Source organism: Neovison vison, chromosome 1, assembly GCF_020171115.1.
Source record: "Neovison vison isolate M4711 chromosome 1, ASM_NN_V1, whole genome shotgun sequence".
NCBI lineage: Eukaryota > Metazoa > Chordata > Mammalia > Carnivora > Mustelidae > Neogale > Neogale vison.
The window spans coordinates 213,769,268-213,787,309 of NC_058091.1; the positions used below are offsets into that span (position 1 = coordinate 213,769,268).

Below are 18,042 nucleotides of genomic sequence, written 5' to 3' on the forward strand. Positions count from 1 at the left end.
TTTATTTTTCTATGGAAGTCAAGTCCCTTCCTTTCCCAGAGGTCCCCAAGGACTTGCCTTTCTATGTGACGATGATACTAAGTGAAAGCTTCCTGATACTCGATGAAATTCTCCGTGTTGAAAGAGGCACTTTATGTTGGACTAAATCTTAAAGCACAATTCCCTTCACTGTTCTAGAGTATTGTGAATAGTCAGATCAATCTTGAGAAAGAACAACAAAGCTGGAGGTATCATGCTCCCTGATTTCAAACTACGTCACAAAGCTATAGGAATCCCAACCATATGGTGCTGGCGTAAAAAGAGACACATAGATCAATGGAACAGAATAGAGGGCCCAGAAATAAACCCAGATTTATATGGTCAATTTATGACAAGCCAACAGTATACAATGGGGAAGGGATAGTCTGTTCAATAAATGGTACTGGGAAAACTTAACAGCCATATGCAAAAGAATGAAACTGGGCCACGATCTTAAACCACAGAGAAAAATCAATTCAAAATGGATGAAATACTTGAACATATATAATATCTGAAACAATAAATGCCTAGAAGACAACACAAGGACTAAGCTCCTTGACCTCTATCTTGGCTATGAATTTTCAGGTATGACACCAAAAGCAAATGCAACAAAAATAAATAGTTGAGACTACCGTCAAACTAAAAAGCTTCTGCACAGCAAAGGAGACTATCAACAAAATAAAAAGGCAATTTACCAAAAGGGAGAAAATACTTGCAAATCATATTAGGTAAGGGGGTTAATATCCAAAATATATAAAGAACTCATACAACCCAATAACAAAACAAAACAAAAAATCTGACTTAAAAGTTGGCAGAAGATCCAAATAGACATTTTTTCAAAGAAGACTTAAAGATGGCAAACAGGTACATGCAAAAATGCTCAATACCACTAGCCATCAGGACAATGCAAATCGGTAACACCAGGAGGTATCCACTTACCTCTGTTACAATAGTCAGTGTCAAAAAGATATGAAATGGTAAGTATGGCTAAGATGTGGAGAAACGGGAACCCTCAGGCACTGTTGGTGGGAATGTCTATGGGCACAACACTGTGGAGGTTCTTCATATTTAAAATGGAGCTACAATATGTTTTAGCAATTTATTCCTGGACATTTATCCAAAAGAAAGGAAAACACTAACTTGAGAAGATATATGCATTCCTAGGTTCATGGCACCACAGTTTACAACAGCCAAGACCCAGAAACCACCTAAGTGTCCACTGATGGATGAATGGACAGAAAAATGTGGAAAAGGTATACAAAGGAGCATTATTCAGCCATCAGAAGGAAGGAAATCTTGCTATTTCTGACAACATGGATGGAACTTGAGGTCATTATGCTAAGTAAAATAAGATAGATGAAGAAAAACACAGATACTATATGGTATCACTTATACGTAGAAGCAAAACCCAAAATGAAAAACCAAATATAAAAAGATACAAAGAACAGATTGGCTGCTAGAGGCAGGTTAGGGGCAGGAGGGAGGTGAAATGCATGAAGAGGGTCAAAAGTACAAACTTCCACTTATAAAATAAGTAAGTCATGGGGGTATAATGTATAGTACCATGACTGTCATTAACGCTGCAATATGAATTTGAAAGCTAAGAGAATAGGTCTCAAAAGAAGATCTTGTCCCTAGAAAAAATTTTGTAATTATGTCTGGTGATTCATGTTAATTTGACTGACTTTAGTGATCATTTTGCAGTGATCACTTCAATTTGACACAAGTATCAAATCATTATTTTTTAATGAAAAGTGTGAGGCATGGGTACTTTCCATGGGCCGAGTCAGCAGCTGAAAGTCACAGGCTGGCAGCGCCCACACCCACCTCCCCTCCAGAAGCTGCCTACTGGGGGGGAGGGGGAGGTGTGAGCCCAGGCATCCACTGGCTCTATCTCCCAGCAGTTCCTCTCCTTGTCTGGCCAGCCTCTACTGTCGGATCCTACACTATCCAACTCCCCGACATGCTCCCCTAAAATGTATTATGCCCCCAAAGACTTCCATATCCTTTCAAGATATTATTCCTTCTTTTAAAATCTCCATATACCCCCAAGGCCATATTTCATGTTTTCAAACATAGATTACTGGTAATTACGCTTCTTCAGTACTTTTTAACCAATAAATTTTAAAGCATGAATGAAAATATGCATAAGCCAGTATTAAAAGTATAATTAAAAGATATACCAATATCAAAATTGCTCTCTACGATAAAACTCTTTTAAAGCTCTTCACTTTAATAGCAATTTATTAAAATTCCGTTACTCCCGAAAACAAGATTCTAACGTATTATTCTACAAGATGTAATAGTAAAATGAAATGGTGTTCATAGTACTAATTTTTACTAATTTGGACCAACTGTTTTTGATAGGAATTTGTAAGAGGGAAATGCTCAAATACATATATGTTTGTCATTTGTTTAAGAAGTTAAGATAGAAAAAATAGACCAGTTTTTATTTGGAAGAAGAATTTTATGCTCTTATTAAGTATATTAGTCTTTAGTGGTGGGGTCACAAGCTAAATCATAACTGATGTGCATTATTAATAAAGCAGTAGAAGCTTGCAGGAGATTTTTTTCCTTAACTATTTGTTAAAGGAGCCTAATTTTGCCATAAACCTCTTAAACAGAAGGACAAGCAGAGAACAGTGATGGGAAAGTAATGCGTGGTCAAGCTGACAAAGCAAAGGAAGGAAACTGAATACCATACCTGCTTATTATTGTCAGTGGTACAACACAGTTTCTTGAGGGAGACAAAATGCCTAATTTTCCTAATAACATAAATGATCAGTTATTAGTGATTCAGATAGGAGATGATTCAACAAATCAGCAAATGAAAACATCAACAGAGTTTCTTAAAGCGAAACCCCAGGGTCCATTCCAGGGCAGATTTAAATTTTGAACAAAACATAGTCTATGGAAAACCCATTCTTCTTACAGAGCCCACCCATGCCTTCCGAAACTGGGCTTCCCTATTAGTCACAGTTGGCTCAGAAGCACTTTTCTAATGGGTATTTCATCTTGCTAAAGACTCCCGAAGCTTGTCTCCTAGGTATCTTCCGTGATAGGATAAAAGCCTACTCCAGGCAAAATTGGTTTTAATTCCACTGACACTAATAATTTTACAGCTGATATAAAAAGCGAAAGACTCATTTGGACAATGACCAAATTACACGGCCGCTGTTTTTACGTTAATATTCCATATTCTTTCACAACGTGGTCATCACAATGAGGGCATTTTTCAGGCAGAGAAAACTCGTCTTAATACAAGGTTATGGACAGAATGCCAAAACAGCCTATAGTCTTGCCCATGACCACAAGGGAGACCAGAAAGAGACTACAGCTGCCTCAGGCCAGCACAAAAATCAGTTCAAGGTAGATTTTTCTACTGACAGTAGAACCAGTAATTCCAGAAGGTTGTGGGAGACTTTATAGGAATAGAAAGAGTCTCCTCTCTGTCTCTCTTCCTTTGATTCAACTTCCTCTAGAAGAACCTGAAGAGAGCGTAGAAAATACCGGTTATTCTATAATGAGCTTCACTGGACCGGAATGGGTGAAATTTACATACATTTAATAAGAATTTCTTCTGACCGTACACTGCCTACAAGTGGGGGGAAAAAATAACACTACCTCTAGACAAAAGAGCTTCTCTCTTACCTGTAAAATCAGAAAGATCAGAAAAATTCATTCTGACAGAAATTACCAAGCAATAGTGTCTCCTCTGCCTTGGTTACCTAAGAATGCTGGTCACACACACGGAGTCCATCTTAGCTCAAGTGTTCTGAGAAGATGGTCTAAGGGTGGTGATAATACCAACATGACAGCCATCATGGCCTCTGCTGGTGGAAATAGCCATGCCAAGGGGACCAGGAGGACTCATTCTGTGCTCATAACCCTTGTCAGTCTGCCAGGGCCCCAACACCCAGAGGGAAGCTAAATGGCAGGAAACACAGACAGTGGTCTCTGAACTGAGGGGTAACAATTTCAAATTTTACCCAACAAGTAAAATTGGAGAGGAAAAGACTTCCAGGCACTTTGCTCACTACACAGAATGTTTTGATTTCTAACCACCCGACAATTTGGAAGGAACTCAGGTAGTGCTAAGAGTCACAGGCAGGACCTTCCACTCCCGGTTACCAGGCAGACGACTCATACCTCTTCTTTCAAAACATCACAGGACAACAGGTGCCCCTCCTAAACTGTGCTATGAAGCTACTGTTGACCTTCTAGCCAGTTTATAAAGGCTCCTCAGTGATATACTCTTTGGGGATCCTGTTTGGCTTTGTAAACCCTCTCACAAAGTTTAACTGGGAGAAGGAAGAGAAATTACCTTCTTGAATAGTCTTCTCTGATAATCTGAGATGAAATAAAATCAGATCACCTCAGCTTCTGGTCAAACACATCTTTCTCCACATAAACATGACCTCCAGGGCTCTCTCTGCCGTGTGGAACAAGCCCAGAGCCAGACCGGAAAGAAGCACTACAGAGCCACTGCCTCAAGGAGAGAAGGCTGACTCCCAGGGGCAGGGCCGAGGCCAGCGAGCCCTGTTGTTTTGTTGTTGCTATGACAGGGGAAGTCTAAACACAGCTCCTTTAGAGGGTAGTGGGGATGGTGGAACCACAGATGAGCAGGTGAAGGTGGGCAGCTGGGGAGATGTCTTGTAAAAGCCCATCGGCAGGAGAGATGGGGAGAGAAAGCCACGTCTGAGGGCTGTTGCCAGGCACATGGAATTGTCCACAGTATATCCTATGCACAGCCCCAATCTACCATGTTTGGGGGTCTAACGCTTACAGTGGCATTTCAATACGTAAACCCAATGCGTACATGAGACCTTCAATGAAAAGAAATCAACAAGTTCGCTCTCACCCTCCTTGGCCAATCACTGGAGTGATCTTCACGTGCTGTTGGATGCTGTCCCCGGATTTCCGTCTTGCATAGTAAACCCCCTGCCACTCCTACATAGACAAAGATAGCTTTTAAAATCCTTCCGTCAAAGCTTATGGCTGCTTCTATAGAGGGTCTCGTCAAGTTAAGCAGTACCATTCCACTAAACACTCCATCATTATACCCACTGTAATGCTTACTACCTAAGACTCATGGTCACGATGCACAAAAATCCCAAAGACCAACATGTCCACCTCCAGGCTGACCTTCCAGGGTCCAAGGACAGTTGAAGAGTGGGCTGAGTTGCCTCTCTCAGACCTCTGGGTGTAGCGGCCCCAGGTCAAGGGATTCTTACAGGGTCTTCCTTAAAATATTGACAGCAACCTCTGAGATTGGTATTCTCAACCTTAGAGATAGGTAAGCCGAGGCTCAGAGGGTGTGACTAATTTGCCCACGTTAGGAAGTAGAGAACATGGTTGTAAATTCTCGTCTCTTAATTCTCCTCGAAACCTGTCCTCTTCCTACTCTCCTACGGGGCATCCTACCCAAGACTTCTCTGCCGTAGTCAGGCTCACTGCCCCTATGGTTAAAAAAAAATTGATGTCATATAAACCCAAACTTATTTTTTTCCTAAAAAGTGGTCCCTCGTTAAACGAATACAGTGCTTATTTAACTACTTACATTGGAGGAAGCAGGATGAGAGAAATCGTATGAGCAAACGTTCTGAATTCTTAAAAGACAATGCCCAGGGAGCTCCGGTGGCAGGAGACACACTCCTCCTCTGGAAGGGGGAGGAAAGGTGCCTATGGCACTCACTGCCCCGGACACACTGACGTGACAGCTGTCTGCGGGAGCCCGGCTCAGAGACAGGAATGATCCTATAGCAATGACAGGTTGGCTATCTTCACCCCAAGGATAAACTCTCCTGATGCAAACTCATCAGATTCTACAGAACCGTTAAGGACCACATTTGTTTGGGATCCAAAATTAATCCAACAATTGACTCATTTTGCAAACGTAAGACATCTTTCACTCTATTATCATCTTAGGAGAAGAGCTCATCTTAATGACATGGCATGACATGACATAGAGCTCATTGGGGGAAAAAAAAAAAGCATGGGGGAGGAGTTTGCAGATCTCTTTCACTGACCTTGCCTTTCTTGATGCATGTGTTGATGGTATCGAGAAGGTCGGCCCGGTTTTTATCACTTTTGGGCAGCTCAGCGAGCTCCTTGCCCAGCAGCTCGCCTTTGTGGTAGCCCATCATTCTTTCAAAGGCTGGGTTGACGTACTGTGAACAGGAGGTGGTGAGAGGTGAGTGCGGATACACTGCGTGCCCCCAGGAGCACTCGCCGGCACACAGAGGAACACATTGGACAATCAAATAGGAAGTTCCCGGATAAGCACTCTCTGAGGTAGGTGTCAACTGGTCCTCCCCTTGCCACTACAGTGCCCAGAGTGGCTGCCTCACTCCTGAGTGGCAATGTGCTCACTGAGCACATCGGCATCTTGGTTCCCTCTGGGACACTGGAAGACATCCCTTAGCAGACAAGAGCCAGAAGCCCTCATTGAGGACAGCAGCCTCTCGGGGGCCTTACTCGTCTTCACCTGCCCACGAAATAAAAAACAAAAACAAAAACAAAAAGGAGCTAGAATAAAAATTAATTAGTTCAACAGGTGATGGGTTTATGTTAGCCGCCTCTCTGCAAGGCCAAGATTTGATCTCCTGTGCCTCCTTTCTGATTGCCACTATCTACTAACTGATGCAACGGCTTGGGGCCACCTTCCAGCTCTTGTGAACAATACATGTACTTAAGTAGTTAGGGCAGAAAGCAGCTCTTTCAGCACTGGGCACACATGGACATGAGAAGAGACGCTCTTAGCACATTTTGAGGCCAGCCGACTAACAGGTTTCTTTCCACAGTTTTGCCCGGGGCCCTGGAATTCAGAGCTACTTCCTTGCCTGACTCCCAGCTCAGCCTCCCATTTCTTCTGAAAGAATAATTCCTGGATGAGAAGCTGAATGAGGGGAATGAGACAAAGAACATGGGGAAAAATGGGACCATATGGCTTCTAAGTCATGGATTTCTTTGGGCAACAAGCACATCCATCTGCTGGTTCAGACACATTCTTGCAAACCATTATCAGTCACTCCTGCCCTCCATTACAAGGACCACAGTAAGAACCCAGGTGATGTGGGGTTTCTTGGGGAGCTAGTCCCTTGAGAACAAAGCTTCTACTGACACCATGAAATCCAGGATCTGGAGGGGTTCGAGGTTGCTCTGGAGCCTTAGCAGGTGGCCTTGTAGGAGTGACAGAAGAGGAGGGGTGGTGACGTGGTCTTCATTGACTTCCCATCACCTACCTGTGGTGGGCACCACCTTTCTGGGGCTGGGCCGCATGGCCTCTCACCTCCGGGCCTCAGCCCACATGCTCTCTCTACTTACAATACCCTTGCCCACCTCCAAGCCCTGCCAAGTCTGCTCTGTCCCTCCTTCCTCTAGCAAGCCATCCTTGACCCCCTGCCTAGTCCAAGCTGGTACCACTCCTACAGGCTCCCTGTGTCTCCTTTGTAGGCTGCCAGTGACTTCTCACGCTCAGTCCCAATTTTTGTTTATTATCTCTTTCCCCGATTAGACACAAAATTCTTCAAGGGCAAGGCTACTTTGGATTTATCCCTGGAGACTCAGTACTGTTTGGTAAATACGTGACGTAAGTACCGTTTTCCTTGTTGGCTAAATTCTCATACATTTTCCTGAGTGTTTATTCTACCTTCACTCTTAAGTTGAAGATATGGATAGAAGTCATGGCCTTTTGCTCGTGCTAGGGTTACTGTAACCTTGGAACGCAGCCAGTACTCTAGGACATGGACTCTGGAGCCAACAGGCTCAAGTTCAAATCCCAGCTCTGCCATTTACCCGCTCCACGACTGTGGGCAAGTTACTTGTCTTCTCTGGCTTTCAGTTTCCTCCTCCGTAAAATGGCTGCAACAGTAGTGCCTGGTTCATAAAATGGCTTTAAGAACTAAATAAGAATGTCTAAAGTGCTGAGTACTGTGCCTGGCATATGGCAAGCTTCGTGTAAATGTCATGAATAGCTGAGATGAAGGGATGAGTAGGTAAATATTGTTCCTGAAGGTACTACCCCCTAGTGTCTGAAACATAGTCACACAGAGGTACACACTCTTTGGCGGCCATGCCTCAAGAAGGGCCCCGGTATGAAGCAAGAACATATGTGAGATATCCTGACCATGAGGACTCCTCTTGAAATCTGTAACACAGCTGTCATTTTACTTCCCCCTTAAACATAACATCCTCTATTCAACTTCTTTCTCCTTGCTTTTGAGTTTTATAAGCAGATCACCAGTAGCTTTTAAAGGGGTAGTCCCTTCCTTCCTGTTCATGGTGAAGTGGGGGAAGGGGATGACGGCAGCACAGCACCACAGCACCCCCCACCCCAGAGACCAAAGGTTCAGAACCACTTAGAATGCTCACTATAGAAGAACGGACTGGAATTGAGCGTTCTAGTCTGGATGTAAGCGAGGGGAATGGGAAATGTGTACTCGGTCAGTAGCAAACATGTCTGGTTTCCTCTGTGGTGCAGGGTGCAGACCTGTGTGTGTGCAGGCAGGCAGTGACAGGAAGCAACACGAGGAAGCTTCCAGACTCACTTCACCAAATAGCCAGAAAACGTCTATGGACAGACCAGGAGCCAGGAAGGAAGGCTCTGCAGTCAGAAAGACATGGCTGCATATTTTGGTTCCAGTATTTACTACTGGGGCTTCTCTTGAGTAAATTCCTTGACCTTCCTGGCCTCAGTTTCCCTATCTGTATTATGGAGCACTCTTTCACAGAGTTAGTGAAGGAAAAGGAGGTAATGGTATGGACTTGTTTATGAGGGGGCCTAGGCAGGGTAGCCTGCCTATGGTTGGGCCTGAGAGCAGGGTTTGTCTGTGTGCAGTGGGGGCTCTGTCGTGGGGCACCGTGTCTGGTTTCTACTGATGACCCCAAGTGTACCAAGTGTAAACTCGGTGCCATTGTGCGAGCCAACTGCAGGCAGGCTGGTACTACCGATCATCAAGTCTACATTTCAGAATACTGTTGAAGTGTAAAGGTCTTACCTCCCAACAAATAGAACAAGAGGACTTTACTTCAAAAAAGGTTTGTGTACTATACGTATTTCCTTCAGAAGGTAACTTGACCATACAAGATAGCTCTATAATTATGAAACCAACTGTAGATAAATAAATGAGGACTGTTGAAATATTTCATCCCCACAGGCATTCATCATTTATTCTGAAATTCTTACTTCTGTGTCATGTAAATGCGGTCTTTACAAATGGTCAAAGAATTTCACCTGTCTTGGTCAAAGAAAGGTTCTAATCGAACTTGTTTATTCTTGATGGATATCTAGTTCTTAAACTAAGCCCATCAGTTTTCTTCATATACTTTGATGTTCTTTTCGCCAAAGATAATATATAAAAATGTAAGACTTATGGCAAGTCCCTGGAAAAAGGATGGCTCAAACTTGAGAGGTTCTGTTTTCACATCTCCAGGTAAAAAGTGTCTCCGTACCTGAATCACATGGTCATCACTTGTAATTTCTATGGCTTCATGACAGTGGTCTAAGGCTGTAAACACTGAATTACAGGCCCTGAAATTGCAGAAGACTGATGTTAGTGCAGCCATAAAACCATTTGCATTTATGTGTTAATTTGTCAAAGTAAAACAGTTGTCCACAAATCATTAAAATTTCCTTCCCTTTTGGAAGGAAAATAAATGCCCTAGCCTTTCAAACTCAACTAGTTAATTTGAATAAACAATAGCATCCATTTCTGTGACTAGGACACCAAGGACTATAATCCAGCCAACTCTTCATGGGTTATGGAATGAACCACCTATGTGCCAAATGAAACCTTAACACTGTCACGAGAGAACTCAGCTGCAGGAGACCCTCTTCTAAGTCTCCTGAGTCTATGTCAGCGCTCTTCTGGGTCATTGCTATTGTGGCCAGGGAAAAGTCAAGACTCCAGCAATGAGGAGAACTCAAATAAGCCCAAATTGAATCTCAGGTATTCTGCCTGTCCTTCTGCAACAGACGCAGAGACATTTTTTCCCTCCTTACTTTCATCGTCTCTAATAAACAAGCCTTTATATGGTACTTTGCCTTCAGCCACAGCCCCTGGCATGATGCAAGGCAGATCTGGCAGAATTCCCCTGGCCTGGTTACTCTACTCGTATAGGCTTCCAGGTAGGCACTTGCCTTGGTGACCTTTCTTGTCCAAGGAGAATATTCGAAATCATTTCAGCTTCTCAGTTTCTTGGTTAGAATTTTAAGTACCTTCTAACCTAGTGCAACTCCAAATTCAGCAAGTTATTTACTACCTAACACAGAAAGTATGTAGTGTAGCTAGTTACTACAGCTTTGCTATTTGTACTGTCTATTTAAAGAATCCCAGGGAGGGCTTTCTTACTCATTACAAAAAAAAAAAAAAAAAAGGCAGATTTATTTCATTGATTTTGCTCCTTATAAAACAGACTCTTAAGAGGTTAGTAATTTTTTCCACTCATAGAGGCAGCTACCTTAGCCATCGTTTTAAACTATTGACAAGGGAGAGGGCAGAAAAAACAGAGTCAAGTCTGATTCTGTATTTTGCCAGTGATGGGACTTTTGTATCCTTGCTGGCCCATAGCTTCCTCATCTATAAAATGAGAATAACACCCATTTTATAGGTTGCAGTAAAAAATCAAAACAGTTTATGTGAGGCATTTCTCAAAGTGCTTCGAATAATATAAGAATTCAGCATGGGGTGCCTTTGTGGCTCAGATAGTAAAGTGTCTGCCTTTGGCTCATGTTATGGTCTCCAGGTCCTGGGATTGAGCCCCACATCAGGCTCCCTGCTCAGTGGGGAGTCTGCTTGTCCCTCTCACTCTGCCTCTCCCCATCCCTCTCTCAACTTAATAAATAAAATCTTAAAAAAAAAAAGAATTCAGCATATAATCTTTAGTATTATTTATAAGCTCCCATGACAGTATGTCCTTAACTCTCTAACCCTTTCAAAGGCTAGTGCTGAGAAGAAAAATGAATCATAACCTATCCTCTCTCATGAGTATCCCTGAAATATCTAACAGAAAACCATATTCAATATTAGCAAGGTAATCTGGATGGTGAGTAAAAGATTTTATTCCATTGAAGAGTATGGTTCCCATAGCTGCAGAGATGAAGGGACCGGTGTGAGCAGCTAAGTAAGTAACCACGATGGGGTGAGCAGAGAAGATACGCCCAACTCCTCAGAGATTCTTGACGGATGCAGTACGTTTCTTTATTTCAATGGCACCAGTCTAATTTGGACCGTGGACTGTCTAAATGCCCTTGTTGCATTTGTAAATGAGATCTTTTAAACAGAGGAAAAAAAGAATAAAAGATTTTCAAATTATTACCAAAGCCCCGACTACACTGCCTTTCACGAAGAGGCAAGCAAGAGTGTCGTCAGTAGTATTTTCCAGGCATGTGGGTCCAGAACCCAGCCCGGCAGCACGAGGAGCTGGGTTCATCCTCCAGGAGTCCCATGTGGAAGAGCACACCATGTGTGGACTAACCCTTCCATTTGAGAGCTGGATAACTGAGCTGTAACTTACTTTATCAAGTGACAAATTCCTCTCCTGCCCATTTTCTGAAAGTGCCTGTCTGTCTCAACTAAACCCTTAAACGGATACCTCAGCCTGCTGCTGTTTGGTGTAACACCCAGTGGAACAAGGCAAATTCGTACCAATGGTCGAGGGAGAACGTGAGTGGAGCCAGTAGGCTGTTTTCTCCCAGGGACAGGCTGGATGGCACTGTTCAGACCCAGGCTTTAAAACCAATTTGGTTGATGGTTCTATTTAAATAAACCTGCAGCAAAGTGAGATAATCTATTTAAATCATATTCCTAGAGTTTGGGAATTTAATTGCTTTATTAATTATTGATAGTCTTCATGCAGAAGATCCTTAGCGGTACTTATTTTCTGTTCTCGGGAACCATGTAACTGTGCCTCAGATTGAGTTTTCTATCTTTCAGGTTAAGAAGTTGGAAAACTGGAAACAGCTCAAGGGGAGGGTAAACTTGATGTGGAAACCCATGGAGGGCAAAGAACATCATGGTATGATGGGGTGCGGGGGTTCTCAGACCAAATAGCAGGGTGCCCGGACCACCCCCCAGTCCCCCCCAACACTGCCACTGACATCCTGGGTAGCAGTGATCATGTCCAGAGCCTCCCTGGCTCTCAGTGTTTTCCCCTGTCCACTGGGGCTGGGATGGTCGGGTTGTGTTATCTTCTGTACCACCCTCATCCCCCTGCCATGGATACTCTAGCATCTGCTCAACACACACATATACCAGCCAAGGCTGCCTGCAACAAGGTAGGCCTGCGGTGCTAGCTTCAGGGAAACTTAAACATGAACTGCAATCCACAGGCCAGCAGGGTCCAGGAGGGGCAGGAAGAGGGAAGCAGCAATGGCCAGGGGCTCACAGACTTGTTCCTGGTCAGCAGCAACCCTGGCAGCGAAGCCACAGGGACCAGTGACTTGAAGGCTTCACAACTGGACTCTATTCCTGGAGCACAGGGCCGGTCACCAGGGTCTATGCCAGGATATGGCACTCTAGAAACATCTATGGATACTGAGAAGTGTAGCATTCCGTGGACTATAAAGTTCTGTCCCTCAGACACTTAGGTTCTTGCTGAAATGGAGGACTGCTACGGTCTTAAGATCGGGAGTAAACTAAACCTGACGATTTGAGTCCAAGTCCTGGCTAACAAATATCAGACCAATAAAATATAATAGCTCGTACCGTGTTAGTATCAACCGATCAGTTTAAATTCCCGCTCAGGAGCTAAATCTTATCTGCATTTTAGATAACAGCTCTTTTCATCATAAAGACATAGAAACATTGATAGAAGTAAGTGGTCATCATTTACCCCATCTTTCCCCAGTCCCCATGACTTGCCCTGTTTAATACAGTAATTCCGCAAGCATGCAGACACAGGATTTATTTCTTCTCTTCAGAAGTTATTCTTTATCACAGAATTTCAAAATTAAGTATCTGTTTGATCACATGATCCTTCTTTTGTCTTGGTGAAACTTCATTACCACAAACCAAGACCCGGACAAAAGTTTCTACCTTCAACATTTGACATCTTCCGTGCAGTACAGCCTGCCCTTGCAGAATGCTAGTAATGTCACGTATTTAGCTGCAGCTGGGGGCGGAATTGCAAAGAAAACTATTATATAATTAGACTATAATTATTCTGGCATTGTGTAATAAAGAGCCTCATTTTCCCCAATGGCAGCAAGTGACAGAGCGGCCTCCCTGACTCTGAGAGGCAGGTGGGTTCTTTCGAGGTCCTCGAAGGAGCTGGGGAGGTCACAGAATGGGTCATCACACCCTGTCTGCAGGGCCCAGATATAGGGTATGCAGAAAAAGTGAAACAGGCACACATACCCTTCTCCAAAAGAGGGAAGGAAGTCAGATATGCTTGAGGCAGAACCATGTGAAGCGTAAGGGAAGAAACTGACCATTTGGTCCTTCTCTGGCCTTCTGTGAAGGACTCTGGCTCTCCTTTCCCCACCACAGGGGCTGTTGTCATGCTGGCGGCTTGTGACTAGGGAGAGAGGTCCTTGACCAGCCAAACTTAAGCTGCTGTGGAAAGGGATCCGCACATGGGGCAAACCCAGCCTCCTGGCACCACGGCCCGCTGGGGTCAAGTCCACCAACCAACTTCACATTGATTTCTAGTACTAACCTGAACCTTTTCGTTACAACCCCCATAAGGGGCCAACCCCTCCAGCTCCAGTCCGGGAGGCCTGAGAAGTTATAGGATCTACTTAGTGCTATATACTTAGGACCTGGCCAAGTTCTGAATCTGAGGAGACCTTCCAAAGCGTTCAGTGCCCTGGCTCAAAGCAAATCTCATGAGCACAGTGACATAAAGCCCTATAACCCTTGTGCTGGCTGAGGAGGTTTGTTTCAAATTACCAGACCCTGCCTTTGCCCTGCTGTGAACAAGGTACCTTCAGACTTCCTATCCAAGCCACCACATGGAATGTTGCTCAAGAGAACTCAAAACGCAGTTACTTAAAATTCAATGAGGGGGGCGCCTGGGTGGTTCAGTGGGTTAAAGCCTCTGTCTTCAGCTCAGGTCATGATCCCAGGGTTCTGGGATCAAGCCCCGCATCAGGCTCCCTGCTCGACAGGGAGCCTGCTTCCCTCTCTCTCTCTGCCTGCCTCTCTGCCTACTTGTGATATCTCTGTCAAATAAATAAATAAAATCTTAAAAAAAAAAAAAAGTCCAATGAGGGAATTAACTACCAGAGCGGTAGGGGGACAGCTGTTCATTTCTGTTGTAGATATACACAGCTGAAGAATTAAAGCAAAATGAAACCCCTCTTATTCTATCTATTTTGAAAACCTCTAAAAGCAGTCTTTCTATCCTCAGTGAAAAACAGTAGACCCCCCAAGAAATAAAAACAATGTACAATAAGCATCAGAAATTGTTTGAAGAAAAGGCAATGAGTTTTCTCAATTTTATGAAGCCCCCTGAAGCTGAGAACAAGGCAAAGAAACCAAGGGCTTTAAGCTTAACTTTTATATTTAAAAATCCTTAACAACATTCCTCACTATAGGTGGTTAAAATACCCAAATTTCCACTAGTTTGATTTTTTAACCATCTATAGTGAGGAACATTGCTTAAAAAAGTGATTGCTTATCTCCATACTGGTTTTTTGTTTTTGTTTTTGTTTTTTAAGATTTTATTTGAGAGAATGAGAAAGAGAGAGCACGAGCAAGGGAGTGGGGGCAGATGGCAAAAGAGATGCAGACTCCCCACCAAGCAGGTAGCCCAAAGCAGGGCTTGATCCCAGCACCCTGAGATCATGATCCCAGCAGAAGGCAGACACTTGACTAACTGCCTGAAAAACCCAGGCATCCCTCCCAACACTATTTCTTAAAGTTATCTGTCCACCAAGAAGTTACTTCTCTAATCAGGGTAAAACCACAAAAAAACCTGCGTTTGTGTGTTTCTGTCAATCCATTTTACTTCCAAGGATATTAGAAAGAAATTAAGTTTATAAATGGTTTTGTCTTCTTTGAATGCAAATTAAGTAATCAAGGGAAGTCTCATCATTACATTGAGGTGTAATCTTATTTTTCACTGAGCCTGAAACTATCATGACCTCTGGGTTGGCCAGAGGGATAAGCCATGCCGAGGACTTTCTGGCACCCACCAGCCTGGAGGGGCTATAGGACAGCAGAGCCCCTCGCTGCCACCTTCCCCCACCCCGGGATACAGATTGGTAAGAGCCTTTTCTCTGCCCTTCTCTCTACTCAAGGCGGGTAGGTTGAAGAGATCAGGGTCTGAGAATGTGGTAGAATGCGGAGCTTGTGCAAAACCAGCCATGAGCTGGGGCCCTCATATCCCAGTATGTCCCAGAAGCAGAATATCCTACCAGCAGCTAAACGCCTACATGAGCCCATCTCAGAAGTGAGCATCATGAAAAGCCTGTTTTTAAAGCACTATATGCCTGTAAAGAGACTTAAGATTTCTTGAACATATTTCCTTGTATACTGAAGTCACAAACAGATCCCATGAAATGGCCATCGTGGTTACATAACAATTATTATGAATAGCCTAATAATTATACCCATTGGTTTGCCCCTATTCCTCACAACCCACACAGGCATTATAAATGTTAAAGTAGTAAATAGAAAGGAATCCTCAAAGGCTACTCTTAATCCCAATTTAAGTATATGAAAATTACATAGTACTTTTCCTCGAGTCTAATTTTAAAACTGTTGTAAATAGTGGAAAATATTGCCCAAACAAGAAATGCTTTCTCATTTATTTCATTTAAGCAAAGGGCTCCCCGTGTAGAATCTGCCATTTACCAGCTACCAACACCTTTTTCGCAGTTTCAAAATCCCTGGGATTTCGCCAGGAACCTATGAACAGCAGCCTCGTGGCAAAAGCTTCCGCACACCACTATTGCCCTCGTGTCCCTTCTTACTTTGTTACATACCGTAATTTGAACTGTGAACGAACTTCCCCATGTTCTATTTGAATCAGTTCATTATAGCAAGCAATTATGCTGTTATTCTCCATAAATCTCTGAAAAGAAAACAAAGATAACATGTAAGACATACAATTACTTCTGAAAGAGTCAGAGGAGCTTAGTTTTCCCTACCCCAGGTAACTCTGTTACATAAGACAACTTGACAAGTTGAAATGAGTTGAGATAATAAAAAAAAAAAAAAAAAGAATAGTCAAACTGTTTGAAATGCTTGTTTAAATGTATGAGAAACAATAGACCAGATTATACTGTATGCAAAGGTGGGGAAAAAACCTCGTTATGAATACGCGCAGGAAAATAAACACACAAGGGCACTGACTACCTCCCCAACCTTGTGAATTACTGGAACACCTGTGCTTCAGTTGTGCTAAGAGAAGTCTCCTGAAAGCATGTTCAGTGTGTGCCACAGTATGAAGGACCCTGTGCAAGGGAAGAGACCCTTCTTTGCTTACTTCCTCATCTTCTGACTGCCCAAAGCACCCTCCGTCTCTCTCTCTCTCCCCCCCCCCTCTCTCTCTCTCACACACACACACACAGAGCCATGCGTGGCTTCTCCCTTGGGGAATAAATACCTCTGGTCTCCCACTATTCCAGGGGGAAGTTGGTAAGGGATATGCAAAGCGGGGAAGCCACGAACACACAGAGAAGAGAAATATTTTCTCTTTTTATTGCAGAGCAAAGCTAAACACGGTTAAGGTTCAGGCTGAACTTCTGGATGGGTGAAGAGTATGTAAGAGCCTGCAGCCAAGCTCTGAGCATTGTTAGTGGATGCTTTTTAAGTCACTAAAAAGGATCTGTGATAAAAATAAGTTTCAAAATGTTGCAATCAACACAGTTGGGCAGGTTTCTTTTTTTAAGACACCAACTTCAGTAGTTAACTTTTGTTGTCTGTTTTTAATTACAGAAGTTAAACATGTTCATTTAAGATACAGAAATGCAGGGGTGCCTAGGTGGCTCAGTCGGTTAAGTGGCTGCCCTCGGCTCATGTCAGGATCTCAAGGCCCTGGGACCAAACCCTGAGTCAGGCTCCCAGGTCAGTGGGGAGTCTGCTTTGCCCTGCCCCTGCCACACTCATTCCGGGTCTCAAATAAATACATGAGATCTTAAAAAAAAAAAAAAGAGAGAGAGAGACAGATGCATCAATTCAGAAAAACCCCAAGAAAAAAGCCCCCAAATCACCGACAAGGTCAAAATCTAGAGCTATCATCACATTTGGTTTATTTTTCTTTTCTTAGGTTCCAAAACCTATATGTACATATATGTGTAATACATTAATTATAGGAAGTATAATCAGTATATAAAGTCTGTATATAAAATCATACTATATTTTCACTTCCATTTTTAATTAATAACTTAGATTTTATTGAACTCCCCATAGAGTTTGGAGTTCAATAACACCCTGTTCCATCTTAACTTTGTCATAATCAGGAGCTCTGGCAAGCTCGTTAGTTATTTTGAGCCTGTTTCCTCCTCTGCAAAAATGGCAAAAATATTAAATCTCTCAAGTGTAGATGAGGATTAAGCAAATCCCCTCAAATGGAGCGTGACCAGCGATCCGTCTTAGCACTCCACTCTCTCCTCCAGAGGAAGCCTCCCCAGGGAGAAGCGGTGCCCAACCTACATAGCCTTGTTGGGCCTGGCCCACTGTTATCTCCTAGTAAGTACTCCATGAGCACCTGGTGAGGATGTGTCATGCCCATGGAAAAAGGGGCACACCGAGGTTCACAGTGATGCCACTGCGATCACCCTTTGCTATGTAAGAAACTGGTTTTTGAAAGGCTTACGGTGGACTGAGCCCCGTGTGGTTGGCCGCTTGCACACAGCTACTAAAGCTTCGAGGTGAGCTGCTGTGGAGTATCAGATGGCACAATTGGTTTCTGGATCGCCATTCAGGGACACCCCCCCCCAGGCTGATGCAGTGGCCAATCGGCTAGCAACACAGAGCTTAGATTCAGCAGATGATTTAATACAATCAAAACAAACCAGAGATGAGAAACAACCTCAAAGAAGGCAAGAATAGCGGGCATATTTGGAAGGGTGCT

General features: G+C 43.5%; 1 protein-coding gene across 4 annotated transcripts in view; it reads right to left on the reverse strand.

Moving 5' to 3' along the window:
• The window catches only part of PDE8B (phosphodiesterase 8B), a 239,164-nt gene that overhangs the window by 88,621 nt on the left and 132,501 nt on the right, over nucleotides 1–18,042 (reverse strand). For all 4 annotated transcript variants that reach the window (XM_044266652.1, XM_044266643.1, XM_044266668.1 and 1 more), the window contains exons 6-10: nucleotides 15,950–16,038; nucleotides 9,472–9,550; nucleotides 6,048–6,188; nucleotides 4,880–4,968; nucleotides 2,723–2,783 (exon numbers count right to left, since the gene is read on the reverse strand). In XM_044266652.1, coding sequence (XP_044122587.1) covers nucleotides 2,723–2,783; nucleotides 4,880–4,968; nucleotides 6,048–6,188; nucleotides 9,472–9,550; nucleotides 15,950–16,038 — 459 coding nt within the window. The remainder of the gene's footprint in view (nucleotides 1–2,722; nucleotides 2,784–4,879; nucleotides 4,969–6,047; nucleotides 6,189–9,471; nucleotides 9,551–15,949; nucleotides 16,039–18,042) is intronic.